General features: G+C 48.1%; 1 protein-coding gene across 5 annotated transcripts in view; it reads right to left on the bottom strand.

The window, feature by feature from the left end:
- The window catches only part of TPK1 (thiamin pyrophosphokinase 1), a 1,127,731-nt gene that overhangs the window by 1,089,427 nt on the left and 20,275 nt on the right, over positions 1-18,029 (bottom strand). For all 5 annotated transcript variants that reach the window (XM_063922440.1, XM_063922443.1, XM_063922447.1 and 2 more), the window contains exon 2: positions 1,755-1,817. In XM_063922440.1, coding sequence (XP_063778510.1) covers positions 1,755-1,797 — 43 coding nt within the window. In that variant the 5' untranslated portion in view covers positions 1,798-1,817. The remainder of the gene's footprint in view (positions 1-1,754; positions 1,818-18,029) is intronic.

Raw genomic sequence — 18,029 nt, 5'->3', positions numbered from 1 at the left:
CCTCAGAGGAATCACACCCTGGGACTGAAGAGGGGCTAACGGGGAGAGCCACCTCCCCTATGCTGACATCACCCCCAGGGGGTGAGTCAGCCTTTACAAGCATCTCCCGATACCAGATACATATTCTAGCCCTTGTGGTCTAGCAGAGGAACGCAAGCGACCTGGTCCCTGCCGTCAGCGCATCCAGTGGTCTCCCTCACCGGAGGCTAATGGCCACGTGTACTGTAGTACACGTGATTTCCTGCAAGCAGGAAATCGCCTTACCTAATCCCCTGTAAGTCCGGCTGCGGCCTCGGTCCAGAAGGAGCTGTTTGCTAGGAAGATACAGCTGGTGCCCGCCGAGATAACTGGCCCAGTCATCACTGTAGTGGTTGCTGCAGCAGTAGCACAGGTGAACCGTGGGACGTCTCCGCTACTTGATCTGACGATCAAATAACTAAAAAGCAAAGAAAATCATAAATGGAAGTTTGGAGCTGCCCTGTCTAAAAGGTGCATCCAGCACCTGCCGGCAGCAAACTGGATAGCCTGGAGATGGCGGAAGGAAGGCCTAGTGCATCCTGGGACCTAAAAGGTAAACTATTTGGTGCCTGGTTCTCTCCAAACCACCAATACCCAATGGTAAATCCTGTGGAGCCTATGGACCCTGAAGAAGAATCACAAAAATTAGAACAAATGTATTTAATTATTTAACAAAAAACTAATACAGGTTGAGTATCCCATATCCAAATATCCGAAATACGGACTATTTGAGTGAGAGTGAGATAGTGAAACTTTTGTTTTTTTGATGGCTCAATGTACACAAACTTTGTTTAATACACAGTTATTAAAATTATTGTATTAAATGACCTTCAATCTGTGTGTATAAGGTGTATATGAAACATAAATGATTTGTGTGAATGTACACACACTTTGTTTAATGCACAAAGTTATAAAAAAATATTGGCTAAAATGACATTCAGGCTGTGTGTATAAGGTGTATATGTAACATAAATGCATTCTGTGCTTAGACTTAGGTCCCATCGCCATGATACCTCATTAAGGTATGCAATTATTCCAAAATACAGAAAAATCCGATATCCAAAATACCTCTGGTCCCAAGCATTTTGGATAAGGGATACTCAACCTGTAATACAATCAAACCACTTATTGCAGAATGTTAGTAAAGGGACCAGTTTCTTCAGGTAGATTGGTCATTATAAGCAACTCTTTCACATACAGATGTGCTCTCATACACTATTGCCGTACTCATGGAAAATAGCCCTTCTCGGTGTGCAAGGTCCCATGTAACTGGACTTGCGATAACCGTCATTTTTTATGTCTTTTCCTAATATGATGTGACAAAACAGTTTCATGAGACTGCACTGATAATTTGATATGCGACAATTGCACATCTGTATGAATAATGCTACGATGCACCAAGTTCCATTGTGCTTCATCTGCAACATTTAAAACTAATTCCTGTGCAGTTAAATCGCAGCCAGGTGTCTCTGGTAGAGACTGAGTTGTATTTCGCTGTGTCTGCAGTGCGAATAAGAAGTACATTTAAACGATAAAGCTGCTATGCTGCACCACTCAGTGTGGCTCACATGTGCCAGGCTTTTTGTGCCACATGGCATATTAAGGCTAGTTGTATGAGGACACATCTGTAGTAAGAGTTCACTGAATCGACAAATCCAAAGCTTCAAATAATAAACATTGAGAATACAATTATAATGTCAATTAAATCAATTAACTATATCTGTAAAAATGCCTACCTGATTCCTGTAGACATTCAAGAGGAGTAAACTGAAGTTCCATAATAAGCTTTATTATTTTTCCTGGAGATACAGAAAAGAATAAATAAGAAATTACAAATTAAAAAAAGAAGAAAGAAAAAAAAACAGAATGGGGTGCTAGCTTCTCCATTTAAGCTTTCACTTGACAATGACTTTGTAGCACCTATGTGACTTTCAGGTTACGGCTATTCAATTTGCTTAGCAGTACTATTTTTCACACACTCAACCTTGTGAAAATGGAATTCGAAGCTACATATCTGTTCTATCTAGAGTTGTAAATGAGCTCTCACCACCAGACAATGAATGTCCAACAGAGAGCTGACATCACCTTTAGAAATAACATATCCTGACTATATACAGTGATAAGAAAAGTATGCTACATTGCATTACCAGCTTCACAGTAATCTAAATAATTAGATTTGTATTCCTTTCAGGTCTATTCAACCTAGATTTTTTTTTTTTACATATGATTAGAGTGATGTTTGTCCATCCATCAATTGCTACAGCTCCTCTTCCAACTTCATGCCAGGGATGTATGTTTTAGCCATAACCGATCATTTTAAACATTTACACATTTCATTTATAATTTCACTGCTGTGGATTCACTGCCCATTGATGGGATCAATAGCTAAAATGTTACTTGAGCAACATATGTAGAAAATAGGATTTTAATACCTACCGGTAAATCCTTTTCTCTTAGTCCGTAGAGAATGCTGGGGACGCTTCAAGAACCATAGGGTATAGACGGGATCCGCAGGAGACATGGGCACTTTAAGACTTTTAAGGGGTGTGACCTGGCTCCTCCCTCTATGCCCCTCCTCCAGACTCCAGTTATAGGAAATGTTCCCAGGGAGACGGACATTTCGAGGAAAAGGATTTATTTTTAAATTAAGGTAAGATACACAACCAGCTCACACCACAAACACGCCGTACAACATGGCATTCAACAGAACTCCAGTCAACGGCATGAACCATGTCAGCAACAGGCTGACTATAACAGAAACACAACCTGTGTGTAAACATAACTAATAACTGCAGATAGAGTCCGCACTGGACCGGGCGCCCAGCATCCTTTACGGACTAAGAGAAAAGGATTTACCGGTAGGTATTAAAATCCTATTTTCTCATATGTTCTAGAGGATGCAGGGGACACTTCAAGAACCATGGGGTTTATACTAAAGCTCTAGAACTGGCGGGAGAGTGCGGAAGACTCTGCAGCACCGATTGACCAAACATGAGGTCCTCATCAGCCAGGGAATCAAACTTGTAAAATTTCGCAGAAGTGTTTGAACCCGACCAAGTAGCTGCTCGGCAGAGTTGTAATGCCGAGACCCCCCGGGCAGCCGCCCAGGATGAGCCCACCTTTCTGGTAGAGTGGGCCATCACTGATTTCGGTAACGGCAATCCAGCCGTAGAATGAGCTTGCTGAATCGTATTACAGATCCAACGCGCAATAGTCTGCTTGGAAGCAGGCGTCCCAATCTTGTTGGCAGCATATAGGACAAACAGAGCTTCCGTTTTCCTAAGATGAGCCGTTCTGGTGACATAAATCTTTAAGGCCCTGACAACATCGAGAGATTTGGACTCCGCGAAGGCGTCAGTAGCCACCGGTACCACAATAGGCTGGTTCATGTGGAACGATGAAACCACCTTCGGCAGAAATTGTTGACGAGTCCTCAATTCCGCTCTATCTTCACGGAAGATTAAATAAGGACTCTTGTGAGACAAAGCCGCTAACTCAGACACCCCCTTGCGGATGCTAAGGCCAATAGCATGACCACTTTCCAAGTGAGAAATTTAAACTCTTCCTTCTGTAAAGGTTCAAACCAATGTGACTGAAGGAAATGCAACACCACGTTAAGATCCCATGGTGCCACTGGGGGCACAAACGGAGGTTGGATGTGCAAAACTCTTTTCACGAAAGTCTGAACTTCTGGAAAGGAGGCCAATTGTTTCTGAAAGAAAACCGATAAGGCCGAAATTTGTACTTTAATCGAGCCTAACTTTAGGCCCGCATCCACACCTTCTTGCAGGAAATGGAGAAAACGCCCTAACTGAAATTCTTCCGTAGGAGCCTTCTTGGATTCAACCAAGACATTTTCTCCAAATACGGTGATAATGTGTAGACGTTACTCCTTTTCTAGCCTGAAGAAGTGTGGGAATGACTTCATTGGGAATATCCTTTCGGGCTAGGATCCGGCGTTCAACCGCCAAGCCGTCAAACGTAGCCGCAGTAAGTCGCGATATACGCACGGCCCCTACTGTAACAGATCCTCTCGTAGAGGAAGAGGCCAGGGATCTCTTATGAGTAATTTCTGAAGATCTGGATACCAAGCCCTCCTTGGCCAATCCGGAACAATGAGGATCGCTTCAACCTTTGTTCTTCTTATGATCTTTAGCACCTTTGGAATGAGTGGAAGTGGAGGGAACACGTACACTGACTGAAACACCCACGGTGTCACCAGCGCGTCCACTGCTATTGCTTGTGGATCCCTCGACCTGGAACAATATCAAGTTTCTTGTTGAGGCGAGACGCCATCATGTCTATTTGAGGAATTCCCCAAAGACTTGTCACTTCTGTGAAGACCTCTTGATGAAGACCCCACTCTCATGGATGGAGAACGTGTCTGCTGAGGAAGTCTGCTTCCCAGTTGTCCACTCCTGGAATGAAGATTGCTGACAGAGCGCTTGTATGTCTTTCCGCTCAGCGGTGAACTTTTGTGGCCTCTGCCATTGCCGCCATGCTCTTTGTTCCGCCCTGGCGGTTTATGTGCGCTACTGCTGTTATGTTGTCCGACTGTATTAGGACGGGCAGGTTGTGAAGAAGACATTCCGCTTGAAGAAGACCGTTGTAAATGGCCCTTAACTCTAGAACGTTTATGTGTAGACAAACTTCCTGGCTTGACCATTTTCCCTGGAAGGTTTCCCCCTGTGTGACTGCTCCCCAGCCTCGGAGACTCGCATCAGTGGTTACTAGGATCCAGTCCTGGATCCCGAACCTGCATCCCTGTAGGAGGTGAGAGCTGTGCAGCCTCCACAGGAGTGAGATTCTGGTCTTGGCGGACAGGATTATTTTTCGGTGCATGTGCAGATGGGATCTGGACCACTTGTCCAACTGGTTCCACTGAAACACTCTGGCATGGAATCTGCCAAATTGAATGGCCTCGTAGGCCGCCACCATCTTCCCCAGCAATCGAGTGCATTGATGGATTGACACTCTCGCCGGTTTCAGAATTTGTTTGACCAAACTCTGAATTTCCAGAGCCTTCTCTTCTGGAAGAAAAACTCTCTGTAATTCCGTGTCCAGAATCATTCCCAAAAACGACAGCCGTTTTGTCGCATTCAACTGTGACTTCGGCAAGTTTAGGATCCAACCATGTTGTTGTAGAACTGTCAGGGAGAGCGTAATGTCCTGCACCAGCTTGTCTTTGGATCTCGCCTTTATCAGGAGATCGTCCAAGTACGGGATAATTGTGACTTCTTGCTTGCGAAGGAGAACCATCATTTCCACCATTACCTTGGTGAAAATCCTTGGAGCCGTGGACAGACCAAACGGCAACATCTGAAATTGGTAATGACAATCCTGAATAGCAAACCTCAGGTAAGCCTGATGCGGAGGATATATGGGGATGTGTAAGTAGGCATCCTTTATGTCGACCGACACCATGAAATCCCCTTCCTCCAGACTGGAGATCACAGCTCGGAGAGATTCCATCTTTAATTTGAATTTTCTTAGGTAAAGATTGAGGTATTTTAGGTTCAGAATTGGTCTGACCGAACCGTCCGGCTTCGGGACCACAAACAGGCTTGAATAAAAGCCTTCTCCCTGTTGAGACGGGGGAACACTGATAATGACTTGATTTAGACACAACTTTTGTATTGCATCGCATACAACCTTCCTGTCCGGAAGAGAAGCTGGTAAGGCCGAGTTGAAAAATCGGTGAGGGGGAACGTCTTGAAACTCCAGTTTGTACCCCTGGGACACTATTTCTAAAACCCATGGGTCCAGGGCCAAACGAGCCAAGAATTGACTGAAGAGCTTGAGACATGCCCCCCACTGGTGCGGACTCCCGCAGAGGAGCCCCAGCGTCATGCGGTGGATTTGGCAGAAGCCGGGGAGGACTTCTGCTCCTGGGAACCTGCCACGGCCGGAGATCTTTTACCTTTTCCTCTTCCCCTATTAGCAAGGAAGGATAACCTCTGCCTTTTTTGTATTTATTTGGCCGAAAGAACTGCATTTGAAACTGGTGTGCTTTCTTTTGATGTGGAGGAACATAAGGCAAAAATGACGACTTACCCGCGGTAGCCGTAGATACCAAATCAGTGAGACCCTCACCAAACAAGACGCTGACTCTCCCATATAAAGTTAGTATCAGTATTCCATTGATGAATCCTCAATGCCCTCCTAGCTAAAACCGCCATGGCATTGGCTTTTGGTCCCAAAATGCAATTTCTCTCGCGGCCTCCTTTAGGTAGGCCGCAGCGTCCTTGATATAACCCAGAGTTAACAGGATACTATCCCTATCTAGGGTATCTAAATCAGATGACAAGTTATCTGCCCACTTTTCGACAGCACTACTCACCCACGCAGATGCGATGGTTGGTCTGGGCAGTGTACCTGTGGTGACGTAAATGGATTTTAATGTATTTTCCTGTCTACGATCCGCAGGATCCTTAAGGGCTGCAGTGTCAGGAGACGGTAAAGCCACCTTTTTAGACAACCGTGATAGAGCCTTGTCCACAATGGGGGATGACTCCCACTTCTCTCTATCCCCAGAGGGGAACGGATACGCCACAAGAATCCTTTTGGGAATCAGAAACTTTTTGTCAGGATTTTCCCACATTTTTTTAAACAGAGTATTCAGTTCATGAGAGGGAGTAAACATTACCTCAGGCTTCTTTCCCTTATACATACAGACCCTAGTATCAGGAACCGCAGGGTCTTCAGTGATTTGTAACACGTCTTTTATTGCCACAATCATGTACTGAATGTTCTTAGCCAATTTTGGGTCTAATCTGGCATCACTATAGTCGACACTGGAGTCAGTGTCCGTGTCGGTATCTGTGTCTGCCAACTGAGCAAAGGAACGTTTTTGTGACCCCGACGGGGTCTGAACCTGTGATAACACATCCTCCACAGATTTCTTCCATGCCAGGTTCTGAGACTCAGATCTATCTAATCTCTTATTAATAAGAGCCACATTAGCATTCAAGGCATTCAACACATTTACCCAATCAGGAGTCGGCGGTGCCGACAGGGTCACTCCCACAGACGTTTCTGCCCCTAACACAGTCTACTCCTGGGAAGAGCACTCCGCCTCAGACATGCCGACACACGCCTACCAACACCCACAGACACACTGGGCCAAAGGGGGACAGACCCACAGTAAAGCCTGTCAGAGAAACACAGAGGGAGTTTGCCAGCTCACACCCCAGCGCTCAATCCCGGTTCTGAAACGTTATATATATAGCCTCAGACCCTGCAGCGCTTTTATAATACTTATATTTGCACCAAATCAACTGTGCCCCCGTTTTGCACCCTGTCACCTGTACAGCAGTGTTGAGGAAGGACCAGCGTCTCTGCAGCTCAGAGAAGAGAAAATGGCGCTGATGAGAGCTGTGAGGGCTAAGCCCCGCCACCTCAATGGCACGCTTCAGCCCCGCTATTTTTAAATATAATCACACTGGCGGCGGTTAGAATTTGTGCCTAGGCTCTTAAAAACCACTTTGCCAGCCTTAATGAGGAGTTTTATGCTGCCCAGGGCGCGCCCCCCCCCCCCTGCACCCTGCACCCTGTAGTGCCGCTGTGTGTGTGGGAGCATGGAGCGCAGCGCCATCGCTGTGCGGTACTTCAGAAGCCGTCACTGAAGTCTTTTTTCCTTCTTCTACTCACCTGTCTTCTGACTTCTGGCTCTGCAAGAGAGGTGACGGTGGGCTCTGGGAGTGAACCCCTAGGCGTACCTAGTTTTCCAAACCCTCAGGAGCTAATGGTGTCCTGTAGCCAAGAAGCAGAGCCTTTAAACTCACTAGAAGTAGGTCTGACTTCTCTCCCCTAAGTTCCACGATGCAGGGAGACTATTGCCAGTAGTCCTCCCTGAAAATAAAAAACCTAACAAAGTCTTTTCAGTAGAGCTCCTTTAAGTGCATCCAGTCTGCTTGGGCACAATTCTAAAACTGGAGTCTGGAGGAGGGGCATAGAGGGGGGAGCCAGGTCACACCCCTTAAAAGTCTTAAAGTGCCCATGTCTCCTGCGGATCCCGTCTATACCCCATGGTTCTTGAAGCGTCCCCAGCATCCTCTAGGACGTATGAGAAACACATTATAATTATTTCCTAAACATACCGATTCCACAGTTAAATATTTATTATAAATTTGCAGACGAGAACTATCAGCGCACAATGCATTACAGTGAGGTGACAGTGCCTATTGTAATAGTTTTATACAGTAGTTACTGAAGGTTGGTGCCATTTGTGTACCAACTTATAACTGTAGAAAACATGTACAGGTAATGGGCCCTACACACTGAAAGATTTAAGTGCACGATGTGAACGTTCCCGTTCATATTGTTCAGTGTGTAGGCACCAACGATGAACGATGCACGGCCCCGCGCTTGTTCATCGTTGGTGCGGGGTCGCTTATGCATGCAGGCCAATACGGACAATCTCGTCCATATTAGCATGCAGTGCTATGGAGCCGGGTGACGGCTCCCCCCTTCCCCCTCGGGTCGGATATCGGGCAGCTCGGCAGAGGGTTGCTGAGTGTGTAGGGACCATTAGGGAATTCTACATTACAGTGAAGCTCTGCTTAATTCTTTAAAAATCTTGTAATATGTATAAAAGACCCCATAAAAATGTAACCTTGTATGTTATTTTCATAAAGAGGAGCACAGCATGCATGTTCATTGGTCATTACTCTAAAGCAGATTTAGAACCATGAAACAGAATCCCATACTAGTTTTCTAGTTACTGTACGCAGTCTGACAGCAATGGCTTTATTTCCCATGAGTAAAACTATAAATTGTCCTTTAGACCGCCAGCATGAATACGTTTCTGCCACTTTAAACATTATACTGTACTGATTGACGGCCTTAGAGCTAAAGACAGTTCTAGGATTGTCCATCAGCGTGATACAACTGTGTGTGTGTGAGAGGGTAAAAACAGTATTCCAACTAGCTGGCTAAAGGCAAGTCAGAAAAAATAGGATTTTAGTACCTACCGGTAAATCCTTTTCTCCTAGTCAGTAGAGGATGCTGGGGACTCCAAAAGGACCATGGGGTATAGACGGGATCTGCAGGAGCTTGGGCACACTGAAAAGACTTAAACTGGGTGTGAACTGGCTCCTCCCTCTATGCCCCTCCTCCAGACCTCAGTTATAGGAACTGTGCCCAGGAGAGACCGACATTTCGAGGAAAGGATTTTTGTGTAAACTAAGGGCTACAACCATACCAGCCCACACCACAACATACCGTACAACCGGAGTAACAGTAAACCAGATAACAGTATGAATTAACAACAGCAACAAGCTGAAAACCAGAAATACACAACCCGTGTATAAACTAATTTAACCAACAAGAATACAACTGCAAGGAACAGTCCGCACTGGGATGGGCGCCCAGCATCCTTTACGGACTAGGAGAAAAGGATTTACCGGTAGGTACTAAAATCCTATTTTCTCTTACGTCCTAGAGGATGCTGGGGACTCCAAAAGGACCATGGGGTTTATACCAAAGCTCCAGACCGGGCGGGAGAGTGCGGACGACTCTGCAGCACCGACTGAGCAAACGCAAGGTCCTCATCAGCCAGGGTATCAAACTTATAGAACTTAGCAAAAGTGTTTGAACCCGACGAGGTAGCCGCTCGGCAAAGCTGTAAAGCCGAGACGCCTCGGGCAGCCGCCCAAGATGAGCCCACTTTCCTGGTAGAATGGTCTTTTACCGACTTCGGCACTGGTAGCCCGGCCGAAGAACGAGCCTGCTGAATCGTACTACAAATCCAGCATGCAATAGTCTGTTTTGAAGCAGGATGACCAATCTTGTTGGAAGTATACAGGACAAACAGTGCCTCAGTTTTCCTGGCAACAGCCGTTCTGGCGACGTAGATCTTCAAAGCTCTCACAACATCCAGAGACTTTGGAACCGCCACAGCATCCGTAGCCACCGGCACCACAATAGGTTGGTTAATGTGAAACGAAGAAACCACCTTCGGCAGAAATTGTTGACGAGTCCTCAATTCCGCCCTATCCGAATGAAAAATCAAGTACGGGCTCTTATAAGATAAGGCCGCCAACTGTGACACTCGCCTGGCAGACGCCAGCGCCAACAGCATGACTACCTTCCAAGTGAGAAACTTCAACTCAACCTTATGCAAAGGTTCAAACCAGGAAGACATGAGAAACTGTAAGACCACCTCAAGATCCCATGGAGCCACATGAGGCACAAACGGAGGATTGATATGCATTACTCCTTTCACAAAAGTCTGAACCTCTGGAAGGACAGCTAATTCCTTTTGAAAGAAAATAGACAAAGCCGAAATCTGCACTTTGATGGAGCCTAATTTCAGGCCTGCATCTACACCTGCCTGCAAAAAGTGGAGAAAACGACCCAAGTGATATCTTCCGCAGGAGCCATTTTAGTCTCACACCAGGAAACATACTTTCTCCAAATACGGTGATAACGTTTCGCCGTAACCTCCTTCCTAGCCTTAATGAGAGTGGGAATGATCTCCCCGGGAATATCCTTACGAGCTAAGATCTCGCGCTCAACTTCCATGCCGTCAAACGCAGCAAGTCTGGAAACACGCATGGACCCTGCAACAACAGGTCCTCTCTTAGAGGAAGCGGCCAAGGATCTTCCACCAGTAACTCCTGAAGATCCGGGTACCAGGCCCTTCTTGGCCAATCTGGAATGACGAGAATCGCCTGAACCCTTGCTCGTCGAATGATCCCCAGTACCTTTGGTATGAGAGGAAGTGGAGAAAACACATACACCGACTGGAACACCCACGGAGACACCAGGGCGTCCACACTGGCTTGGGGGTCCCTTGACCTGGAACAATACCTCGGGAGCTTCTTGTTGAGACGAGACGCCATCATGTCGATTAACGGAATTCCCCAATGCTTTGTCACCTCTGCAAATACCTCTTGGTGAAGAGCCCACTCTCACGGATGGAGATCGTGTCTGCTGAGGAAATCTGCTTCCCAGTTGTCCACTCCCGGTAGGAAGACTGCTGACAGGGTGCTCACATGTTGTTCCGCCCAGCGAAGGATTCTTGTGGCCTCCGCCATTGCCGCTCTGCTCATTGTTCCGCCTTGACGGTTTATATGTGCCACCGCTGTGATGTTGTCTGACTGTACCAGGACAGGTCGACCCTGAAGAAGGCTTCTTGCTTGTAGCAGGCCATTGTAAATGGCTCTTAACTCGAGAACATTTATGTGGAGACACGCTTCCTGGAGCGACCATCTCCCCTGGAAGTTTCTTCCTTGGGTGACTGCACCCCAGCCCCGGAGACTTGAATCTGTTGTCAGAAGTACCCAGTCCAGGATACCGAACCGGCGACCTTCTAGGAGGTGAGAACTTTGCAGCCACCACAGGAGGGAAATTCTGGCTCTGGGAGATAGACTTATCTTCCGGTGCATGTGCAGGTGAGACCTGGACCATTTGCTCAGTAAGTCCCACTGAAACACCCGGGCATGAAACCTGCCAAACCGAATGGCTTCGTACGCCGCAACCATTTTCCCCAGAACCCGAGTACAGTGATGGATTGACACACTCGTCGGCCTCAGAAGTTCCCTGACCATCGACTGCAGTTCCAGAGCTTTTTCTTCAGGAAGAAATACTCTCCGTAACTCCGTGTCCAGAATCATACCCAGAAAGGACAGTCGAGTGGTCGGAATCAACTGAGATTTCAGTAAATTGAGCACCCAACCATGCTGTCGCAGCACCGACAGCACCAAATTTACACTCCTCAGCAACCGTTCCTTGGACCTCGCCTTTATCAGGAGATCGTCCAAGTACGGGATAATTGTAACCCCTCGCTTGAGAAGGAGAACCATCATTTCTGCCATGACCTTGGTGAAAATCCTCGGGGCCGTGGAAAGCTCAAACGGCAACATCTGAAATTGGTAATGAGAATCCTGTATCGCAAACCTGAGGAAGGCCTGATGCTTAGGATATATCAGGACGTGTAAGTAGCCATCCTTTATGTTGACTGACGCCATAAAATCCCCCCCTTCTAGGCTGGAAATCACAGCTCGAAGAGATTCCATCTTGAACTTGAAAACTTTCAAGTATGGATTGAGGGATTTTAGATTCAGAATCGGTCTGACCGAACCGTCCGATTTCGGCATAACAAATAGGCTCGAGTAGAACCCCTCCCCCCGTTGTGACGGGGGAACGGGAACAATGACCCTCTGTTGACACAATTTTTGTATCGCTGCCAGCACCACCTCCCTGTCCGGAGGAGACACTGGTAAGGCCGAAATTAAAAACCGGTGAGGGGGCACCTCCCGAAACTCCAGCTTGTATCCCTGAGACACAATCTCTAGGACCCAAGGATCCAGGTCTGATTGAATCCAGACCTGACTGAAGACTCGCAGATGGCCCCCCACCGGTCTGGACTCCCCCAGGGAAGCCCCAGCGTAATGCGGTGGACTTGGTAGAGGCAGGGGAGGACTTTTGGTCCTGGGCGCCGGAGACAGCAGGCGACTTCCTTCCCCTTCCTCTACCCTTAGAAGCGAGGAAGGACGAACCTTTCCCACGCCTATATTTATTGGGACGAAAGGACTGCATCTGCTGATGTGGTGCCTTTTTGTGTTGTGTGGGAACATAGGGAAGAAAAGAGGACTTACCCGCCGTCTCGGTAGAGACTAGGTCCGCCAAGCCGTCCCCAAACAAGACATTACCTTTGAAGGGTAAAGCTTCCATAGCTCTCTTGGAGTCGGCATCAGCATTCCATTGATGGATCCACAACGCCCTCCTGGCCGATATCGACATGGCATTGGCTCTTGATCCCAAGAGACAAACATCCCTCGCCGCATCCTTCAGATAATCTGCAGCGTCCTTGATATAACCAAGAGTCAAAAGAACATTATCTTTATCAAGGGTATCCATATCATTAGCTAAATTCTCAGCCCATTTATCGATAGCACTACTCACCCATACCGACGCCACCGCAGGTCTGAGCAATGCACCCGAATTAGCGAAAATGGACTTCAGAGACGTCTCCAGCTTGTGATCCGCCGGATCCTTGAGAGCTGCCGTGTCAGGAGACGGAAGCGCCACTTTCTTAGGCAAACGAGATAGAGCTTTGTCAACATTTGGAGACGACTCCCATTTTTCCCTGTCATCAGAGGGGAAAGGATACGCCATGTAAATCCTCTTGGGAATCTGCCACCTCTTGTCCGGTGACTCCCAAGCCCTTTCACAAAGAGTATTCATTTCATGAGAGGGAGGAAACTTCACCTCAGGTTTTTTTCCCTTAAACAAGCAAATCCTTGTTTCCTGTACCGCACGTTCATCAGAAATGCGTAAAACATCTTTTATAGCCACAATCATGTATTGAATACTCTTCACTAAACGTAGATGCAAAGCAGCCTCAGTGAAATCGACCTCGGAATCAGAGTCCGTGTCGGTATCAGTATCTACCACTTGAGTAAATGGCCGCTTTTGCGACCCCGACGGGGTCTGCACCTGAGACAAAGCCTCCTCTATGGACTTTTTCCACACCTGCGTCAGCGACTCAGACTTATCCAATCTCTTTGATAAAGAAGCTACATTCGTATTGATTGTACTTAGCAATGTGAGTAAATCAGGTGTCGGCTGTGCCGACAGGCCCAAATCTAGACCCGCATCAGCTCCCCCAACAACCTCCTCCGGTGAATAACATTCAGCCTCAGACATGCCGACACGTATTATCGACACACGGACACACACAAAATGTCTCAGCTAGGGGACAGGCCCACAATGAAGCCCAGACAGAGGACACAGTGGGAGTATGCCAGCTCACACCCCAGCGCCCCAATATCCCGTCAAGGGATATATGTGACCAGCGCTGCTTATTATAATAAAAATGCACCACAACTGCGCCCCCCCCTTCGATTAGCTCCCCGTTACTTGAGAGGAGCTGTGGAGGTCCCGGGCCAGCGTCTCCTTCAGTCGCGTGTTGGAGGAGAAAATGGCGCTGTGAGCCGCGCGGCTAAGCTCCGCCCCTTCCCGACGCGCTTCAGCCTGCCAGATTTGAAAATTGTAAAAGTGCCGGCGGGGGTCTGCGAAATGGTGCCGAGGCACCGAAAAGGCTTCTTCCGGCTCCCGGACACCAGTAACATGCTGCCCATGTGAGTGCCGTTAGTGACAGTGTGTGGGAACAGGGAGCGCAGCGTTACCACTGCGCTGTACCTGGTTACTGAAGTCTTCTGCCGTCCTGAAGTCTTCTGTTCTTCTCATACTCACCCGACTTCTTTCTTCTGGCTTCAGTGAGGGGGGGTGACGGCGCGGCTCCGGGAACAAGCAGCTAGGCGCACCGAGTGATCGAACCCTCTGGAGCTAATGGTGTCCAGTAGCCGAGAAGCAGAGCCCTTAAACTAAGAAAAAGTAGGTCTGACTTCTCTCCCCTCAGTCCCACGCTGCAGGGAGCCTGTAGCCAGCAGGTTTGCCTGAAAATAAAAAACCTAACATAAAGACTTTCAGAGAAACTCAGTAGAACTCCCCTAGTGTGCATTCAGTCACTCCTGGGCACAAAGTCTAACTGAGGTCTGGAGAAGGGGCATAGAGGGAGGAGCCAGTTCACACCCAGTATATGTCTTTTCAGTGTGCCCAAGCTCCTGCGGATCCCGTCTATACCCCATGTTCCATTTGGAGTCCCCAGCATCCTCTAGGACGTAAGAGAAAAGCCTTTAGCAATAATTATACTCACAAAAATAGCTATCATTTCGTAAGAGATCCGGTCATGTGACCTGCGCTTGGGATCCCGGCAGTAACCATGCTGATGCCGGGATCCAGCCCGCCCGGCTTGCCGACAGACAAGGACTAATCCCAATGTCCACGACACCCATAGAGTGGGAATAGAACGCGTAGCGACCCACCAAGCCGGATGTGTGGTCGAGCGCAGCAAGCCCGCAAGGGGCTTTGTCGTGCTTGCCCCCCACCCCCCTACTGGCATTCTGCTGACGGGATCCCGGGGTTGGTACGCTGACCACCGGGATCCCAGCGCCGGTCATCCAGCCCCAATCCCCTCGTATATATATTTTACAGTAGGAACTTCGAGTCCTCCTTGACACAGGTTGAGTATGGGATGCCAGCAGTCAGGATGAATGCGATCAGAATACAGACACTTGCAACCCGATAGCCAGAAATCCCAACAGGTTCGCTGGAGCACAGTAACCTAACCCTCCCCCTAACCCTCCCTCACCGCAGCCTAACCCTAACGATCCCTCCCTGCAGCCTAACCCTAAACTTCCCCCCCCACCCGCAGCCTAACCCTATCCCTCCCACAATACTTACGTTTGGGATTCCGGCGTTAGCACTCTGACAGTTGTCTGGATTCCGGCACTGGTATTCTGATATCAACTACATCCCCCTGAGACCACTGAATGTAAGTAAAATGGAAGTCATACGCTCACTCAATTTGACAAAATATAACAGTAAAGATTGTTTCTGTACAGCACCGGCTGTGCTGGGGGAAGGCAAGAAAGCTCTGAAAGAAAGGGGACGGAGGGGGGGGGGGGTGGGGGGGGGGATCTGAAAAGATCCCTCTCTCACTTACAAACTGGAGGAAAGGCCCTTCTAAAGCCACCTGAACATGGCATTAGCTTTGTAGAGTCTCTCTGAAATAAATAAATAAATAAATATAGGAATTTAATACCTACCGGTAGTTCCCTATCTTGTAGTCCATAGTGGATACTGGAAATAGTAGATTACCATGGGGTGTAGATCGGGTCCACTGGAGCCTGGCACTTTAAGAAATCAATAGTGTTTGCTGGCTTCTCCCCTCTATGCCCCTCCAAGCAGACTCAGTCTAGGAAACTGTGCCAGAGGAGACGGACATACTTTGAGAGAAGGATATAACACATAAAGCGGTGAGGTAATGAACACACACACAATAACAACAAAGATAGCAGAGCTAACCATAACAGAGGAAAGCAACGCTAACTATAGAAGGACAGCAATGCTAACCAAACAAGGAACAGGAAAAGCAACAGCAAACCCAACCAAGAACACTTACAACCAGGTAAGCAGGAAACGAAGCACTGAGGCGGGTGCCCAGTATCCACTACGGACTAGGAGAAAAGGAATTAACGGTAGGTATTAAATTCCTATGTTCTCTAACATCCTAGTGGATACTGGGAATAGTAGCTTACCATGGGGACGTCACAAAGCTCCCAGAACGGGTGGGGGAGTGCCGAGACCCCTGCAAAACCGCCTGATTAAACTGAAGGTCATCCTTGGCCAAGGTGTCGAACCTGTAGAACCTTACAAACGCGTTCGAACCAGACCAAGTAGCTGCCCGACACAACTGTAAGGCCGAGACACCCCTGGCAGCCGCCCAGAAAGAACCCACCAACCTTGTGGAGTGGGCCTGAATAAAACTCGGCAGCAGTAGAGTTGCTGAAGTATTGTCAGGATCCGGAGCCTTACCGCCGGCGGGTGCTCCCGGGGGTTGCCGTCCCGGTGGTTGATGTGGATGCGGCGGCAGGGAGCTGCTGGTGGCGGGTCCACCTGGACTGGTGTGCGGCTTCCGAGGGCCGGGGGTCTGGAGAGCCGGGTGCTGCGGCAGGGTTCGCTGCGGTAAGGTCCTCTAGTGGTGACACGGCATTAGTGTGTCAGAGGCCAGAACTGGGCTAAAGCTGTGTGCTACAGCTGAGTATGTCTCCTGTGCTGGGGGCAGCCATATTGGAGACCAGAGAATTGCCAATGAAGTTCTCAGTCTGTGTTCAGCCAATCCTGTGTGATCTCCCCTTACAAAAGGGGGCTGGCCCAGAGGGAGAGTGCCAGTGCTTCAAGTTACCTCCTTGTGAAAAGTTCTCCAGCTCTGTGCTCCCAGGTTGCTTCTGGTGCCCTGGTCCTGGTTGCTCTCATCTATTGGTTACCTAACGCTGCTGCAGTCCTGCCGTCTAAGTCCGTCGCCACTCGTGGAAGCGCTCACTGGGTCCCAGGTCATAGAGGAGCTTCAGGTGCTAACGGTGGTTCCCACGGATGTCTTTCAATTACAAACCAGTCTCCACTTCTTCAAAGTCAAAGTCCTTCAGCCTCGTCTTTCAATTACAAACCACAGTTTCCACTTCTTCAAAGTCAAAGTCCTTCAGCCTCGTCTTTCAATCATAAACCACAGTCTTTCAGTTCTTCATTACCAGAGTTCTTCAGCTTCACTCTTCAAGCCATTTAACCATAGACTCTAGTTCTTTCATCTAGTTTCTTCAATTCCTCCAATATTTGTGCACAGCCTGCTATTCATTAAAACTACAGTTATTTCCCTACGGAGTCCTCCTTTTCTTTACGTTCTCCTGCCAACGCTAACACTTAGTAAGGCCTCCACCTCATGAGGAGGAATTACATTCAGCCACCTCGTTTACTCTCCTCACAGGCAGCTGTCCCTTCAGCCAAAAGTCGGCCGTCGGAACCCCAACTTACGCCGAGCGTGACAAGTATAGGCTTGTTGAATAGTCAACCTGAGCCACCTAGCAATGGACTGCTTAGAGGCAGGGCGACCAATCTTAGTAGCATCATAAAGGACAAAAAGCGAATCAGACTTCCTGTGACGAGCAGTTCTTTTGATGTAGACCTGCAAAGCCCTAACCCAGGCATGTCCAAACTGCGGTCCTCCAGCTGTTGTGAAACTACATATCCCAGCATGCCCTGACACAGTTTTGCTGTCAGAGAATGCTAAAGCTGTGTCAGGGCATGCTAGGATGTGTAGTTTCACAACAGCTGGAGGGCCGCAGTTTGGACATGCCTGCCCTAACCACATCCAGGGACTTTGGAGCAATGGAAGTGTCTGATAACACTGGAACCACAATTGGTTGATTCACATGAAAGACCAACACAACCTTAGGCAAAAAGTGTGGGCGAGTTCTGAGCTCCGCCCTATCCTTAATGAAATACCAAGTATGGGCTCTTATAGGATAAGGCCTCCAATTCCGACACCTGTCGAGCAGAAGCTAAGGCCAGTAACATAACTGTCTTCCACGTTAGGTACTTCAAGTCTAAAAGAAATTTCTAAAGAAAATTCTCTGGAGAGCAACAGAATGCACCCGGCTCCTTGG

Source organism: Pseudophryne corroboree, chromosome 5 (genome assembly GCF_028390025.1).
Source record: "Pseudophryne corroboree isolate aPseCor3 chromosome 5, aPseCor3.hap2, whole genome shotgun sequence".
Classification (NCBI taxonomy): Eukaryota; Metazoa; Chordata; class Amphibia; order Anura; family Myobatrachidae; genus Pseudophryne; species Pseudophryne corroboree.
Note: the sequence above shows the minus strand (reverse complement) of the source record. Positions and strands in the feature narration are given on the sequence as shown.